The sequence below is a fragment of the Malus domestica genome, chromosome 05 (assembly GCF_042453785.1).
Source record: "Malus domestica chromosome 05, GDT2T_hap1".
In the NCBI taxonomy this organism is placed as follows: Eukaryota; Viridiplantae; Streptophyta; class Magnoliopsida; order Rosales; family Rosaceae; genus Malus; species Malus domestica.
This window is the reverse complement of record NC_091665.1, coordinates 5,287,599-5,305,001: the sequence shown is the minus strand read 5'-3', so window position 1 is coordinate 5,305,001 and position 17,403 is coordinate 5,287,599. Positions and strand designations below refer to the sequence as shown.

The 17,403-nt window shown below is 37.5% G+C and overlaps 2 protein-coding genes across 2 annotated transcripts; both read right to left on the bottom strand.

Annotated features, from left to right (window-relative positions):
- Positions 1–2,107: 2,107 nt before the first annotated feature.
- LOC103436107 (prohibitin-1, mitochondrial) lies at positions 2,108–4,977 on the bottom strand. Its single transcript, XM_008374520.4, has 6 exons — positions 4,736–4,977; positions 4,244–4,431; positions 3,737–3,853; positions 3,287–3,457; positions 2,905–3,117; positions 2,108–2,486 (listed from the first exon to the last, which is right to left on the bottom strand). The coding sequence occupies exons 2-6, from the start codon at positions 4,418–4,420 to the stop codon at positions 2,292–2,294; spliced, it is 873 nt and encodes a 290-aa protein (XP_008372742.3). The 5' UTR covers positions 4,421–4,431; positions 4,736–4,977; the 3' UTR covers positions 2,108–2,291.
- Positions 4,978–10,543: 5,566 nt separating this feature from the next.
- Positions 10,544–15,072, bottom strand: LOC103436106 (uncharacterized). Its single transcript, XM_008374519.4, has 9 exons — positions 14,786–15,072; positions 14,285–14,368; positions 13,959–14,068; positions 13,785–13,835; positions 13,005–13,148; positions 12,082–12,171; positions 11,485–11,591; positions 11,043–11,127; positions 10,544–10,858 (listed from the first exon to the last, which is right to left on the bottom strand). Exons 1-9 carry the CDS (start codon positions 14,895–14,897, stop codon positions 10,760–10,762), a joined length of 882 nt encoding a protein of 293 aa, XP_008372741.3. The 5' UTR covers positions 14,898–15,072; the 3' UTR covers positions 10,544–10,759.
- Positions 15,073–17,403: the final 2,331 nt, after the last annotated feature.

Sequence of the window (17,403 nt, the reverse complement as noted above, 5' to 3'; positions counted from 1 at the left end):
TTTCTAATGTTAATGTTGGTCAGATCCGAATGTACTTGCCTTCTCATAGATGGAGGCATTGAGAGATGCCAAATCAAAAATTCAACCTATAGTCAAATTGACATTAGATACAGGAGAACAGGTTACGCTTTATCCGGTTTCTATTATCAGTGCATTTTGATTGTTTGTGCTTTTTTCTTGTTGACTCATATGTTATTTCGTAACTCGATTGATTTCTCAGAAGTCGAGTAATTTGAGTGCATTTAAATTGTCGTATATATTTATTAGTTAATCAGGGACATTTTGATCAGACATCACATGATTATTGTGCCATCTGGTCTAGTTTTAACAATGTGGTTAGTAAGAACACTGCTTTTTTCTAGGGCAGGGGATTGTTAGGTAGTGTTTGACATCAAGACTCAGAATTACGAAGTTATGTTTAGGCGGTGTCTAATTTTTGCGGTTAGAGTTAGGCAACCCTACGAACATGTTAAAGCTGGAAACGCTAGATAGAACCGGATTAATACTTGATAAACCTATTTTCTTACTCTAGAAAATGCAAATAGAAAAAAAAATGGTGATTCTTTATTTGTATCATTTACTGCCTGTCCAAATATGTTGGTGATGTTATTTTTGTTGAACATTTTCTGTCAACCTTCAACTGTAGTTGGTCCAAATGGGTTGGTTCTTTTCAGTTTTGTCCAAGGTGCTTTGGTGACAAGAGTGTTGACTGCTTTTTCTCTTGCGGTTGGAATTGTTTTTGGTTCGATGATTTCCATTACAGGTCCCAATTTTTACCTGGTTTGTTTGTCAAGAGAGGGGTGGTGCACACAATTACAATTACATTTTTCTCTCTCTCCTTCTAGCTCAGAGTTCTAACTTTCCTGCTAGGTATCAGACTCAAAATTCGAAATTCTTGTTTCGAACCTTGATATAGTGCAAAAAAGGCTGAGTTTTCATATAACTTTGATACTGAATTATCTTTGATTATACATTTTTATTTTTTATTCCTGTTATGTTCTCTTGTAACTTTGGTTCTCTCTGATCCCCTCCTCTCAAGATACGACTTGATTGATATCGGGGACATATGTGAAGTTACTTTGTAATCAGCTAAAATTAGACATGTGGTCCGTCGGGTGTATCTTTAGCTGAGCTTCTACAAATACAAAGTATGCAGCTGCTGATTTTAATAAAGCCCATTAGGTAATTAAGCGGCGAAGCTGTGAATGTAATGGAAGCTCTTGTTTTTTACACTACTTGTTATGAGTTTAAGAGTTTAATCACGAGTTAGTATAATAGTTATACTCCAGTCTTGAGCTCTGCTTTGTAATTTTGTTTAGCTGCTGGTTTTCTCTGTGTTTTTGTCAATCATGAGGAATTATATAGACTATAATCTGATTGGCCTACTGACGCTCCGGTTAGAAGAAGAAATTACGGGACAGAGGTTCAGGGCCGAAGGGGTAGAGAAAGACCTAGAATGACTTTGAAAGAGAATATAAGAAAAACTTAAGAATACTTGGATCTAATGAAGGAAGTGACATACAGCCGACCCCACTTAATTGGGAAAAAGCTTTGTTGTTGTTGTACTTGTATGAATGCGCATATGAGTTTGCAATAATTTTGATCACTTTGCTTCTGATTATGCTTACTTTTCCTCTTAGTATAGCGTCCCGTGTCAATAATAGAACAATGTGGACACTTTGAACATGCCACTATGTTTTCCCTCACTTGCAAGAGTGATGGAAAAAACAAATAAAAATGGAGATTTTAGCATAAGAGAAAACGGATGCCTTGAGCTACCAAAGAAGAAGATTGACGAAGATAAACAGTGGGTTTCAGTTGCAGGCATAAAGGTCATTTGCGAGGGAATCATTCAGAAACAGTTTGGAAGTCACATGACTGATCAACTGTTTGCAAAATACTAGTAGCGCAAATGGAGAGTAAATACCGTTGCCTATTCGGCCTGCACACTTCCGGCCAAATTTTTTCTCCGGTAAAAGCCACACCTTGAAGGCTCAAGAAGGGCATGCCTATGAGTGAAATTTACAAAATTATCAACCATAAATGGAGCAAAATATAGAGGGACGGGATGAACATCAGATATTATAACATGTGAAACACCTACAAGTAATTGCATCAGAAAAGTTCCATTAAGTGTTCAAAATTTATCTCTGCGAACAGCAATTGCCATGCCAACTAGCGGTGTATCAAAAGACAAGTAAACTCTAAGGTCCATTGCTCAACTCTTCAAGGAACTATTTCCACAATTTTACAATCTGAAACGAAATTATTACAAGTCCAACCTGCAGTGTCTATTTCTTCTTGTTGACATCCAAATTCATCTCCTGAAGGTTCAGCAACAGATCATCTGAGTTCAAGAAAACTTTGTTTGCGGAATTTGAGATTGTATGTGCAATCTCTCTTGCAGCCTCAATCTTCCTCAGTGTAATAAATGCCGGATTGTTTGCAATAGCTTCACCAATCAGCTTGGCACTTGTCGCCTCTCCCTGACCAACAGAGAAATGATTTAAGCAAAACAAAAGTTTAAGAGGAACACCCACATTCATATAGGAATATTGCGACTTTATGTCCATCTTATTCCCCGTAAATGGAGTACTTGGACGCAACTAGTAAAATGCAAATTTATTCTATATACGGACTTGTATGATTTGTTTCTAAAGATCATCACAGGACTAAGAAATAAAATCACTGATGCTAATTCAACGATGAGCATAATATAATGAAAATTAGGGATACATTTTGATTTAGGATCTATAAAGTAGTTGGTTCATGCATGTGGCTTTCCCATGGCTTTCAGCAAGCTATACGCTTAAAAACCAATACTTTCGATTTAATGGCTGGTAAAATTGCAATTAAGTCAAGAACAGTAGATATTATCTGTATTGAGAATGTGTTATAACTCACCTCTGCTCTGATGATAGCACTCTTCTTGTCTTGTTCAGCCTTGTCCACAACAAACTTGGCTCTCTCAGCTTCCTGTGCAGCCACTTGTTTGGCCTCAATTGCAGCCGTGAACTCCTTCCCAAAAGTAAGAGTTGTAATTGACACATCGTCCAGCGCAATGTTGAAATTGGCAGCCCTTTCAGTCAAAATCTTTCGTATTTCCCTACTGACAGTCTAAACATAAAAAGAATAATCAACACTAAGGAAACATTTGAACTTCTACCTCTTCATCTAAATAACTATTAACTATACAAGTGGACAAGGTATGAAAAAAAGGGGGGAAAACTTCAAATTGACTAGAAAGGAAAATGAACATATGTATAGTAAGAGGGTTTCTCCCTACCTCTCTCTGAGTAATGAGCTGACTAGCATTATACTGTGCAACAACAGCTTTCAAAGTTTCATGAACAATGGAAGGAAGGACTCTCTCATTGTAATTCTCACCAAGAGTCCGATAAACTGTAGGCAGCTGGTCTGGTAGAGGTCGAGTAAGCACTCGAAGCCCAATTTTCACCTGGACAGCACAATGAGAAAACAAAAATTTAACATTGAGGACAAGGACTGCAGACAACATAAACCGAAATAACTAAATTGTCTCTGTAATTAAAACTTGTTTGAAAGTATATCCTGATGAAAAGACATGTTTTGAACATAAGAGGATACGGTTTTAAATGCTAACACTATGCATACATCACATACATAAAACAGAATAGAGATTTATCTATTGTCAAAATTACAAGCCATGAAGTTGTCAAAATTCCGTTTAACAGCAAGGAAGGAAAAAGATATCAACCATTTGGAGATCACGGCTCCCAGAAGTACTCTCCACTAGATGAGGTCGTGCACGGACATCATAAATGACTGGCCTCTCAAACCATGGAATGATGAGGTGTGTACCCTCTGGATAGACCTGAAAGACGTTTCACACACACAAAGTAAGTCGACAGGTGTGTTAGACTCGTCCTTAACTTGAACAAATTAAGCATATGACTCGGGTAAACCCCATTAGTTTTATAACTGGAGGGGCGAACCTCATTTAGGATAAATTGTCTACAAAGGATACAAGCATCCTGGGAAGTTTCTCTTCACATAGGATCGCTAATCTCTGTTGGAACCATCTCAACAGATAGCATATAACCCCGTATAAATATGGTTATTAAAGTCAAGAGCTTTTGGGGCTGGCCATTCAAATCAAGCCACAGTAATACTACATTTGAAAATGCAACTTCGTTCATAAAATCTACTCAAGTATAACCTTGAAATACAGATAAAATGCAACAGTAGAGATTAGACCTATAACCTTGTCCTTGACACCGATTATCCGGTTGAACACAATGGCTCGATGCCCTCCCTCGACATTGTACAGACTGTTGGCAGCTCCATACAAGCCAAGCCCACCAATTATGCCAACCTTAAGCAAAGCAGAAACTGCACCACCACCGGGAACTTTCGGAACCTTAACGTTGTTGAAATTCATATTCACTCTCGCTGTGAAAACATAAAGAATTGAAAAAAAAAATACCAAAAATAAAAAACAAAAAATGAACAAAAATGTGGATTCGGGAACGAAAAATGCCAAGCACCAAAATAGTCCATTCAAAATCAAATTCATGGAAGAAAAAAGAAAAAGCAATATAAACTTGAAGCAATTCAGCCATTGCTTAAGTTTGAGCAAATAAAAAGGCGGAGCTGCGAGATCTGCTTCGATCCCGAACTGCAAATGGTTGGGCGGAGGGCGGTGACCTAGAATCTCATCTAAGAAGGGGGAGGTGGAAGACGAGGAGAGACGAACCAGTGAGAGGTGAGGAACGTGGCTGTCGCAACGGTGGAGAAACGGTGATGAGGATGATGCGGAGGATTCAGGCCCCAGCAGCAGATGCAAGGGTTTAGGGTTTACAGGTAACGAGCGAGAACGCGAAAGGTTTAAGGCGGCCTTTAAAAGGCCTAGAGTATCGGCCAAGGTCCAACTCTTTTACCCACCCCAAATTTTAAAAGGGTCCCATCATCCAATTTTTTATTTTATTTTATGACAATGATATTCTATTACAAATTGGAACAATATATTTTATTTTAAGGGAAGGGGTGTTAACGCGAGATCCTTTTCGATCCCTAAAAATAGTATAGGTCGAAAAAAAAGGGCCACAAAAAGCCTAGTAAAAGTCAAGGCCTAAAGAAGAACGGGATGTCCAAGGCCTAGTGGAATTAAAAGTAGGGCTGGAAAAAAATACCGAAAATTTCAAACCGAATTGAAAAAATTCCAAAACCAAACCAAAAAAATTTCAAATTGAAAATCCAAAACCGATCCTGAAAATTCGGTACAGGAATCAGTCTCACTTTTCATTTTGTTCGATAATCCCGAACCGAACCGAAATAAAAAATATATATATTATTTAATTTTAAATATATATTTGGAATTGTAATAGTCGGAAATAATAAATAAAAAAAACCATTACTTTCTTTTGGATAGGCGGAAGGATCTATGTCCATCCCCAACTTCCTTTCAATCCACATCCGCAAAGGAGGAATGGGCATATGCTGGTTGGATAAGCCAAGAAAAAACAACCAAATGAATCTACCGGTGTTAAGCATCTAATTGGCATCTTTTTCTAAAGGCTACAAGACTTTAAAATGAATGTCATTGTTCTTTCTTCATTAGAAAAATACGGGACTCCTCCGGCATACAGTGCTAAGAACAATTCCACCCAAATGGGCCAGCACCCAGTCCATTTATCCACTCAGTGAACAATAACATACTCAAATGAACAATAATACGCCAAAGCATCTCCACCCCTAAAAAAAATGCGCTGGCACCCAGCCCATTTAAAATATTATTAGTTTTTTTATAAAATAATAAATAAATAAAATATTTTTAATTTCGGATAGGATTTTTAACTAATCTCGTCACGTCACGTATTATTATCCAAACGTACTATTTTGTGAATAGATTTCCGCTAAGATTTGCAACCAATCCCGACGCGCCACGTGTCATTATCTGTTTACAATAATTTAGCTAAGATTATGATAAGATTTTCAACCAATCTTATTACACCACGTGTCATGACTTTTCTCTGCTATTTTATCTTGAATGCTTTAATAGGTTTTCTTCAATCTTGAGATTTATAGCACTGACTGCACCACTCCTTTACCTGTTGTAATTTGCAGGCCTACCTGGTTTCATTTCTCTGGTTGTTGGATAATTGGATTTGCAAGGTAAAGTTTTTTGGGTTTTTACTTTGTTGCTCCAAAAGGGTCTTAGAAAGTCTAATTCTTTGAAACATTTATGTGGGTTTTGTTCAGTTGGTGGGTTGTAAATCTCTAATGGATAACATCTAAATTTTCATTTTTTTAATCCAAGGGTTTTGCAGCTCCACATTTTGATGTGCTTTTTGCTCTACTTTGTTTATCGGGATCTTTTGATATGGGTCCAAATTCACTAAAAATTGGACCTATTTCAAAAGTAAAAATCACTAAAAATTGGACTTATTTCAAAAGTAAGCCTATAAAATTGGACATATTTCAAATTTTCTCTTGTTTATTTTTCATTGGAACCGGATCCCTCCTGAACATTGGGTGGGGATCCTCCTGACCGGGTCATCTGGACCATTGAAATTTGATCTAACAGCTACAAACATGAGACTCTCTAAAAGTTATAATTATTGTAGCCGTTTGATCAAATTTTAATAGTCCAGATAGCCCGGTCAGGAGGATCCCCACCCTATGCTCAGGAGGAGATCCGGTTCCTTTTTCATGAAATTTTTGTAACCATTCGACCCCAGGTAGTTGATTTTACCCAAAAATGTGATAGGACTTGTGCAGACCATACACATATCATGATCACCACCTATGCAACGGTCATGATTCAACATCATAACCACATGAAAAGTAAACATAAATGAAATTATAGATCCCCACAACTCAGAATTAAATTCGCTCGAATTGAGGAGTAAAGATGGAATAGGAACCCCAAATTTTTCATAATAATTTTTGTTGCTTCTTCTCGCTTTGCATCATCTCGTTCCTAGAAGGTTTCATCCTTACAAGTTGTTCCCTGATCTCTGAAAGCTTTGGAATTCTACTTTGGTGGTTTTAGGGTTTGCTCTCTCTCGCTCTATATATATGTTTAGATATATTATTATACAGGGTGTGTGTGTGACTTATAAAGCTAACTTTTAGTTAAAGGATTTGAGTTTAACTTCTAGGTGAACATAAATTTAGAACTCTTTTTCTTTTTATTCAGATTACATGTATCATTTGGGTTCATATTTGGTAATATAGGTTTTGTTTTCTGAGTTTTTTTTTTCATTTGGTTAACACTTACAAATTACAAATAGGGATTTTGATTTGAAACCGGTTTGAGTTAGTTGTAGTTTTGGGATTACCAATAGTCCAAAATTATTTTGGGATTTCCGATTTGTCCCGAAACCATTTCTGGATTCCAAAAATTTGGGATTCCCGAAAATTTGGTTTGGGATCGGTCTTGAATTTGGGATTTCCAAAAACTTCGGTTTGGGAATCGGGACAAGGGTTTCGGTATCCCATACCGAACCAGCCGTAGTTGAGCCTACATTGCACCACCTGTTGGAGTTTGTGTCAATGTTTACAATATGGTACATCGCGGGTAAGATCCCATAATACCCCATCCATAGATTGTCTCTTAACTGTACATGGCGACCAATGGGTATGGAAAAAACCTAAAAAATTTAGAGCAAGTTTTAGCCATCTAGAAATCACTATTAATGTATATGATAGGTTTCCAAGGAAGTAAATAGCATACCTGGTCAGTCTACAGGAATTTGGCATGTTGTGCAAATTTCTGAACCTCCAAGCTGATTATCTACAAACATAAATCGAATCATTTATTTAAATTAATATAATCTAATCTAAATCTAACCCTTCCTACTCACACCATAAACACAATAATGTTATACAAAAGCCTCCTGCTTAGATACCAAAGATAAACTAGTCCCGGAAAAATTAATCTGCGGAAATAATTAAGATCCCTTACATGTGGAAGAGTTTCTTCTATTCAAGATCAAAACTTTCAAACACTTATTCACACCAATTATTTTTCCCTTACGGTTTGCGTATATCGTTTTTATATGCGTTGTGAAAAAAAAAAAAAAAAAAAAAAACCTAGTAATATCAAGTATAAGCAATGCGTAATATCAATCATACACAGAAATGATCAAGATTCTACCCAAAAAACAATGTACACAAATTGAAAATTTAGTCGAGAAATCAAACAAAAAATGAATGTTTTCAAGAATCCATACTAACACAGAAACATTTCAAGAAATCATACAAAAACTGAAATTCAGTCAAGAAAAAAATACTTGAGTGATCGAAGAGATTGCTTCCAGAAGACCTTTGCTTTTTGGTTCCACCTTCCACCACCTCCGTTTTCCTCTTCACAGAATAGTCATAAATAATGTGCTTCTGTCAGCAGTTCTTCCGAGGACGCAATGGTGTTGCGGGCGACGGAAGCATTGACAACGACGGAGGACAATCCACCCAGAATGAAGTCGTAGGCGACTAAGGACAATTGAGAAGAGGTAAAATGGGAGGAAAATGGGATACTGAGTGGTGAAGCAAAAAGAAAAAGGGCTTCACCACTCAGTATCCCATTTTCCTCCCATTTTTACCTCTTCTCAATTGTCCTTAGTCGCCTGCGACTTCATTCTGGGTGGATTGTCCTCCGTCGTCGTCAACGCTTCCGTCGCCCGCAACACCATTGCGTCCTCGGAAGAACTGCTGACAGAAGCACATTATTTGTGACTATTTCTGTGAAGAGGAAAACGGAGGTGGTGGAAGGTGGAACCAAAAAGCAGAGGTCTTCTGGAAGCAATCTCTTCGATCAGTCATGTATTTTTTCTTAACTGAATTTCAGTTTTTGTATGATTTCTTGAAATTTTTCTGTGTTTGTATGGATTCTTGAAAACATTCAATTTTTGTTTGATTTCTCGACTAAATTTTCAATTTGTGTACATTGTTTTTTGGGTAGAATCTTGATAATTTATGTGTATGATTGATATTACGCATTGCTTATACTTGATATTACTGGGTTTTTTTTTTTCACAATGCATATAAAAACGATATACGCAAACTGTAAGGGAAAAATACTTGGTGTGAATAAGTGTTTGAAAGTTTTGATCCTGAATAGGAGAAACACTTCCACATGTAAGGGATCTTAATTATTTCTGCAGATTAATTTTTCCGGGACTCTAAGTTATCTTTGGTATCCAAGCAGGAGGCTTTTGTATAACATTATTGTGTTTATGGTGTGTGTAGGGAGGGTTAGATTTAGATTATATTATATTAATTTAAATAAATGACTCGATTTTATGTTTGTAGATAACCAGCTTGGAGGTTCAGAAATTTGCACAACATGCAAAATTCATGTAGACTCTGACCAGGTATGCTATTTATTTCCTGGAAACCTATCATATACATTAATAGTGATTTCTAGATGGCTAAAACTTGTTTTACTTTTTTTAGGTTTTTTCCATACTCATTGGCCGCCCTGTACAGTTAAGAGACAATCTATGGAGGGGGTATTATGGGATCTTACCCGTGACGTACCATACTGTAAACATTGACGTAAACTCCAACAGGTGGTGCAATGTAGGCTCAATTTAAAAGGAGGCTTGTCAAGCGTTATAGTCAATTGCTCACCATCCTGGTTCAACTAAACGACATAAAGTACTTTTCAACCGTCAAGGACACGTGGGAAGACTGAAAACTTTACGGCACAAGGCTTTAGGAGCAGGCCTACTCTGGAAACAATCAATCCATGTGTCAATCAAAAGCAGAAGTATATAGAACATAACGTAAAGGTTGTCGAGCCACTGCCCAGGAGGTCGCTCAACACACATTGGTCTACAAGAATGTGCAATCCCGACTGCGCAAAATGTCACTTCATCGCTGATGGTTACAAAAGGTTGTCAGCATGCTAGTCTACGTATGTGCCCATTAAATGCCAGAAAAGTGAAAGTAGGTGAGCTCAAGGCTTTCTGAGTTCACTGAGGGCCTATAAAAAGGGGTGGGAACCTTTTGTAAGGGGGTCGGACGATTGAAAGGAGAGGAAATTCTAGTCTTTAGCCGAGTGCTATTTGTAACCTTTGAAATCAATGTATTCTGAGCAACACAGTGGATATGGCTCAGTTTTGAGGAATAAACTACTTAAATCTTGAGGCCATTTCATTATAGCTTTAATTCCAAGCCCAACAAAAGTTGTTCTAGTTTGTTAATCTACAAGTTTGAGTGTTAACAGATTAAAACCCACACAGTTTGGTTGTGTTTTCTACCCAACTGACTTAAGCATACTCTCTGCGACGAAGTGATCGTCTCCCTTGAGTATCATGGCAAGCAGGAAGGAAAAAAAGAGGGCTTAGTCCATCAGCGCGAAGGGACCTACAGGATGAAGACAACCAGAAAAGGATGCCAAAGTAACGCCCAAGTGCTCGACGGGGTCACCCACTCCCCTTAGGGAGTTGGCCTCACCTGATCCGAGGGATGACAAGGGTCAAGAGCACCCTGAGCTCATGGAGGATTAGAGAATGTTGTACTGTCGATGCAGATCAAATGAAAAGTTACACAACCATTTACGGCTGATTTCACATCTCTCATCTATTTCTTAAATTTAAAGGAATAAATTGGAAAATGCAACAAAAAGTCGCCCTGAAGTAAATCAGAATGACACTAACAGGCTGTATCGTCCCATGCTTTGGATCGATGAACCGATAAACAAAAAGTGAGTCGGTTGAATCATACAAAGGACCAGTTACACAAAATTGTCAACGAAAAGCTCTAAAGATTATCAATCCCCCATATACTTCTGTTTCTTGGCTGTGTTCATGTATGGTCTGATGACCCATTCATTCTGGGCTTCGTCCTGATCCATTGTTCCTAACCTTATCTGCAACATCAAAGTGAAAAAAACGAGTGTAAACACGTACAAGTAATGCTATGAGACATTAAACAATCTACTAGGAATAAGCATTGCATGATTGATAAATCGGGTGATTTGATTACCACCTGCACGACTTAGTAAGGAGGTACTGGATTTGATAGGTAAACAAAAAACATCAGTGTGTACTAACCTTAAAAAGCCTCAATTCAAACCGAGGACCGATCTCCTTCAGCTCAATGGATTTAGGACCTCCAGGCTTCTCATAAGTATGGTGCCTGTACATTCTCAAATTGTTAATGGAAATGGAAACACAAAGCAGTGGTTAAAGACCAAAAAAAAGAAAAGAAATATAATGAATACAATGTACAATTGCTCCTAAGCAATGGTTAAAGACAACAGAAAAAAACGAGAAAAGAAGCGAAAATGCACAAAAAAAGAGGAAAAACCAGATAAAACAGTTGCATAATATATGTTCTGACCAAATAAAAGTAGCCCGAGTCGGTATCATTCAAGAAAGCCCTATCTACATTCACCAACATGTGCAAATAGTAGAATTTATGAGAAATGTGAAAATCATTTTGATATATGATATATCAACAGCCATCCTTATAGAGATGTGACAACAAACCAACCTGAATGAAATGTAGTCAGACCGATTGGCGAAAGTGATTATGCGTTTCGTATCCGGCTTTGGCACTGGAAAGAGATGCTTTAAAATATTTGCTGCCCTCTCACCCAACTACGAACAATCAAGAAAAGAAAATCATATTCAATGGAACAGTCAACAGGTTAGTAACTACAAAGGCCAACTCAAAAAAAAAAAAGCACTGATGCAGTGATGTAAGTGTACGTAAGATTAAGACATAGCAGGATTGGATGGATTAGAATTAGTAAGAATAGTAATCAGGGAGGGCACTACAGAGAGAGAGAGAGAGAGAGAGATGAAAGATGGCCTCATCTAATTATATCACCAAGGTAGGTTATCAATAACTCAATATATAGAGTCAGACCAGCAACATTGAAATTCCTCACATGATTTTCATAGTCAGTGGGTATGTCATAAATAACTGGTGAAAAATCTTTGGAGAATAACTATAATCAATCATCCTCATCTCTGAACCATTATAAACTATCTCTAATTGGATCAATGGGGTCCGATCTACCTTGGCATAATGTACAGAGTAAAGTAACCAATCAAGATGCTGGAATCTTTAATTGAGATATGATACCTTGGTCGTGAAATTGTCAAGTATCAGGTGTGGGTAAACCTGAGGCATCGTTCCCATGGCTTTCTTGTCTTTGATGTCATGTCTTGTGACCTACAACAAAAATAATATTAGCAGAGTGCTCAAAATAAATAAGTCAAAGCACAGATCCAATAAATGCATGACAAAGTCAAAAAAGTAATACTATAAAAACATGTATTGGTTAATACCAATGTTCACCGAGATTGGCAATCTGCAATTGTCAGTATCAAACCTTCATTTTATGGTTCTTTTCACTTAGAAGCTGCTGCTTTGTTTTTTACTATTCTTTTTTACAGAATTAGAGTCGCTCAAGTTGCCTGGAGAAGGATTTTAATAGTGGTCCATGGATCATTCGTGGGTGATCTCCAGCTATTGACTTGCCTATTATGCTTGACTTTGAAACTCTGGATCCAAGTCTATCAATATACATCCATTTAACTCTTTTCATAAAAAATAAAAATAAAAAATATTCCGGTCAATACTTTTAGAAGCTATGAGGCTTTCTTGCTAGGTTTAGGCAACAGAGTTTCATCACCAATGCGAGGGGCGAGATTGATCTTCTTCAACTTTCTCCTTATTTTTTTCACCTGACAATCACTTCTAGCATTAACCAGACTCCGCTTAAGTACAATCAACCATTCAAAATCACAAATTTGAAAACCCAAGGCCATCTCTCCCGCAAGAACTGTTAAGCAATGAAACGAAATCCTTTCTAGCCCTATTCATACCTTTAGATCATGATCCCTCTCTTTCAATTTTTTTAAATTGTATCTCGGCCTCACATTTTCCTAATTTTTGCTGCTGAAGGCCCTAAGGAATTTATGTTGTCTGGATTCCTGTCCTACATCAGTCTTAATACCAAGATATTTGTCCAACATTAACACAAAAATTATCACACTACTTACCACATTGAGTAGTTGAAAATAAGCTGTTGGACCAAAGGGAAGGTGGCTAATAATCAAACCATCTGGTACACCACGATGTTCATGAACCAACACAACATCCGTAAATTCGTGTGAACGGCATGTTTCAATAATTTCAGAAATAACCTGCAGGATTTAGAGAAAAAAAATATCATTAGCTAAGTACGGAAAAGGACCAAAAAGACCAAAGCATCGGAACCATCAATGACAGGATAGGTACGTCCTTAAATGTCATAACGTTCTCAAGTAAAGAGGTCAATCTAGACATAATTGTAACACAAAAAATGATTAACAATGTAAAAACATAAAAATTCACACAAAAAAACTGAATAAATTGAACGTGCAGAAAACATCTTCCCACAACTCAACGGTTGGGTGATGCATGTTGATTCATAAGAAGTGATCAAACAGCATCATGCAAAGCATTATGTGCACATCAGTTCAGATTACCACTCTGTCCACCTTCTAGTGCCTCCAGTTAGATTGAAAATGGCAGAACTTTTAAAGAAGTCAATGATTCATTAGGTCAAAAGGCCCTTTGAGTGGAAAAAATTATGGGAACTTTAACGAAAAGTTTCTGGTACTGTTTACTTTAACTAAAAACCACATTTTTACACTAAAAAATCAATCTTGGTACTATTCACTTTACCCTTTATTTTGTCCTTATCGTTAAAATTCAAAGTTTTCAAGTCCTTTTCATTAGTTTTCCTAAAAATTATCTCCACAATCAAAAATAAAAGCTAAGCAAAAGAATGCACCAACCTGGCCACCACGATTCATTTGTTGCGCATTGGGAAAAACGAGTTTCAATTCCTGAAACAACGGTGACATTGAACGGCAATCAATAATCAACACCGGCCTTACGTAATATCACTAAAATGAACACAAGAGTGCAGCAAAACTAATGTGGCACGTAAGGAAAAAGGCTAGACCAACCTTCGCAAATTGTATTAGTGGTGCACTCGGATCCCGAGAAGTAGTCAGCAAAATTTTTGGGTCTCTTTGAGATGCATTTGCATATTCATCATCGATATGTGACCTTGGGACTGGGATTCAGAAATGAAAGCCATGAAGAATCAACAGCATAACTTAATGAAAACTAAACAAATAAAGGTTTAAATTACTACCCGAAAAATTACAAATTAATAAATTATCGATTACACAAGAACTTTAACACATTGATACATAATAAAAAAACAAAAAAAAAAGAGAACTTTCATAGATAAATGATCATAAATTGATAATTTTCATAGACCCCATACCGGCAGTGTTTTCGTCTTCTAAATCGATCTCTTGACGAAGAGCAGCCTCCTCATTCCGGAGCTCAGTGGGTATCGGTTTCCCCTCTGCAAAGACAACAAATTTCCCAAAATTGTTACAAATTCAATTACTCCAAAACAAAACACCCAATTAGAAACGAATAACATATGTCACATCCCGGCCCGGGTTCCACCACATCCCGGACCCGCTCCACCACCGTAGCACGATATTGTCCGCTCATGCCCTCATGGTTTTGTTTCTGGAACTTATACGAGAACTTCCCAGTGAATCATCCATCATGGGAGTGCTTTCGTACGTTACTCGCTTAACTTCGGAGTTCCTCGGAGTTCCGATGAAATCCAAAGTCAGTGACCTCCAAAAGCCTCGTGCTAGATAGATAGATATGAGAATATACATATATCACTCCTGGGCAACGTTGGATCTTACAACATACACACATCTATATAAATTCTAGAGAAAGAGAGGGGGAAAGAGAGAGAAACCTTCTAAAGCTTCTTTGATCTTGCGCTTCTTCTCATAAAGCAATCGTTGTTTGCCTTCCAAGCTCTTTCTGTACAAGTACTCCTTGGTTAACCTAATTTTTCGGCGCAGCATACTTTCTCTCTCTTTACCACAAACTATAAGAGAGAGAAAACGAAGGGAGAGAGAGAGAGAGAGAGAGAGTAGGGGTTTAGGAAAAATGTCTCTGCGTCTGGGTTTTAGGGATCTCGTCTCGCTCACCTGCCAGAAGGCGGGGACATAGGGTTAGCGCGAAATTTCTAATCCTAGCCGTCCACTTTTTGTTCGGCTAAATCATAGCCGTCCTGTTTATTCGCACAGCTTTACCCAAAACAATAACGAAATTTCACAAAATTCACGTAGTTTACAAGAACTTTCACTTTTGTCACTATACTTTGTTTTATGACATATTTGTCCTTGTAATTTAGATTTCACACACATTAGACAATTAAGAATTCTATCAAATCACGCAGTCCATTTATGTCAGTATCTTGTTTGTTTTAGAGCAACTTCACCTCTAAAAAAATGTGCTAGGTCTTTGAAAATTAAGAAAGAGTGTCTATACCTGCTTAAGCACTTGCCTAGACCGCCTAGGTGCCTGCTTGGTCCGCCCAGACCCGCCTAAATCGCGACTCTCACTTAGACAAAAAGTATATAACTTTCATTTTGTATTTTTTTTTTAAATAAATTGTAAAAGACTTATTGAATACTTAGATGAACAAACATTACATGCTTTGTGTTCCCATGTTTTAATTATGTTCTAATACTTTGTAATTTATATGTTATTATATTTTGCAGTGTATGGATCCCATTAAAATTATGTATTTTTAAAGTATGCAGACACTTATTTATATGATATATAATAAATTTATTTAAATCCACCTAATCCGCATAGGCTATGGCTAACCACCTAAGCGCTATGCCCCAATCCGCCACCTAAGCGCTAGGCCCCAACCCGTCACCTGATTAGCGCTTAACGTCTTTTAGAACTTTGCATGAAGCTATATAATAGTAAGGCCTAATCGGATAAATGGTCCCCGTGGTCAACAGGTATTCGGATGATAGCCCCTGTGGTAAAAAAATTCGGATTTAAACCCCTGTGGTCTAAGTCTGTTAGGATTTATGCCCTTCGGTTAAATAATGCTGACGTGGTTGCCACATATATGCCACGTGGCAAAAATAATAATTTTTAAAATACCTGAATTAAAAAAAAAAAAAAAAAAAAAAAAAAAAAAACGCAGAAACCCAGAAAATCCCCCCCGCCCTCCGCCCTCCGCCCTCCGCCCGTTCCCCCACCCCGCCGGACTTCTTCTCCTTCTTCTTCTTCTTCTTCCCGCCGGAGACCAGCTCCCCCCCCCCCGACGGAGCCCTCTCCCCGCGCGACCCTCCTCCCTCTCCTTCTTCCTTCTTCTTCTTCTTCCCGCCGGTCTCCCTGCGCGACTTCTTCTTCTTCTTCTTCTTCTTCTTCTTCTTCTTGTTCTTCTTCTTCTTCTTCTTCTTCTTCCCGCCGGAGACTAGCTCCCCCCTCGCCGGAGCCGTCTCCTCGCGCCCTCCTCCCTCTCCCTCTTCCTTCTTCTTCTTGCAGATCCGGTTTGTTTGTTTTTTTTTTTTTTTTTTTTTTTTTTTTTTAATTCAGGTTTTTTTTTAAAAAAAATTAAAAATTATTATTTTGCCACGTGGCAGCCATTTGGCAGCCACGTGGCAGCCACATCAGCATTATTTAACAGAAAGGTTTAAATCCTAACAGATTTAGACCACATGGGTTTAAATCCTAACAGACTTAGACCACAGGGGTTTAAATCCGAATTTTTTTACCACAGGGGCTATCATCCGAATACCTTATGACCACGGGGACCATTTATCCAATTAGGCCTAATAGTAAATATGAAAGTAATAATTTGAAGTAAGAAATTTATAGTCTATTTTATAGGCTTCTAGCCTTCAAACTTTTAAATGAATAAAATAAGCAATCGTGAGTGGTATTAGAAGTTTTATATTATTGCCATTAAATTTTAGTATTGGTTAAAATTATGAGTTTATTTAACATTTATTAACTCTTATTTTCTCTAAGAACAGCTCTCAGATTTAAACTTTCATTTGCTAGGTGGACTACTCCAATTAAAAATCATAAAATAGGCCAAACAATTAGTATTTTTAACCTTAAATAATTAAAAATCATAAAATAGTCCATCGGAACCTTGTACTTGACTCTGCCGGTTCTCACTACCAGCGTCCTATAAACCCATGTACCAACTTACCCATATTTACGAGGCCTATTTTTAGGCCCCTTGTAACTCGATTTTGATTTCACTTTGCTCCCTGTAACTCAAAATTTGAGCCACTCTACCATGTTTCCGCTCTTCTGTCAAATTTGCTCCATTTTGATCTTACTTTGACCCTAGAACTCGATTTTGATCCCACTTTGCCCTTAGAACGCGATTTTGATCCCACTTTGACCCTTGAAACTCAAAAGTCGTCATTTTACTTCATGAAACTCAAAACTTGCTCTATATTACCCTAATTCTGTTAATTTCTTTCAAAAGCCAACAAACATGAAAACTACGATAAATGGTGAACCAAAAAGGGAAGAACGACTTCCTGA

Coding starts and splice junctions, on each gene's coding strand:
- LOC103436106 (XM_008374519.4), bottom strand. CDS start 14,897: ATGCTGCGCCGAAAAATTAGGTTAACCAAGGAGTACTTGTACAGAAAG. Junction 12,172..13,004: donor ATTTTCAACTACTCAATGTG/GTAAGTAGTGTG, acceptor TTTTTGTTGTAG/GTCACAAGACATGACATCAA. Junction 11,128..11,484: donor TCTGACTACATTTCATTCAG/GTTGGTTTGTTG, acceptor GAGAATGTACAG/GCACCATACTTATGAGAAGC.
- LOC103436107 (XM_008374520.4), bottom strand. CDS start 4,420: ATGAATTTCAACAACGTTAAGGTTCCGAAAGTTCCCGGTGGTGGTGCA. Junction 3,854..4,243: donor TAATCGGTGTCAAGGACAAG/GTTATAGGTCTA, acceptor AACGTCTTTCAG/GTCTATCCAGAGGGTACACA. Junction 2,487..2,904: donor GTGCTATCATCAGAGCAGAG/GTGAGTTATAAC, acceptor TCTGTTGGTCAG/GGAGAGGCGACAAGTGCCAA.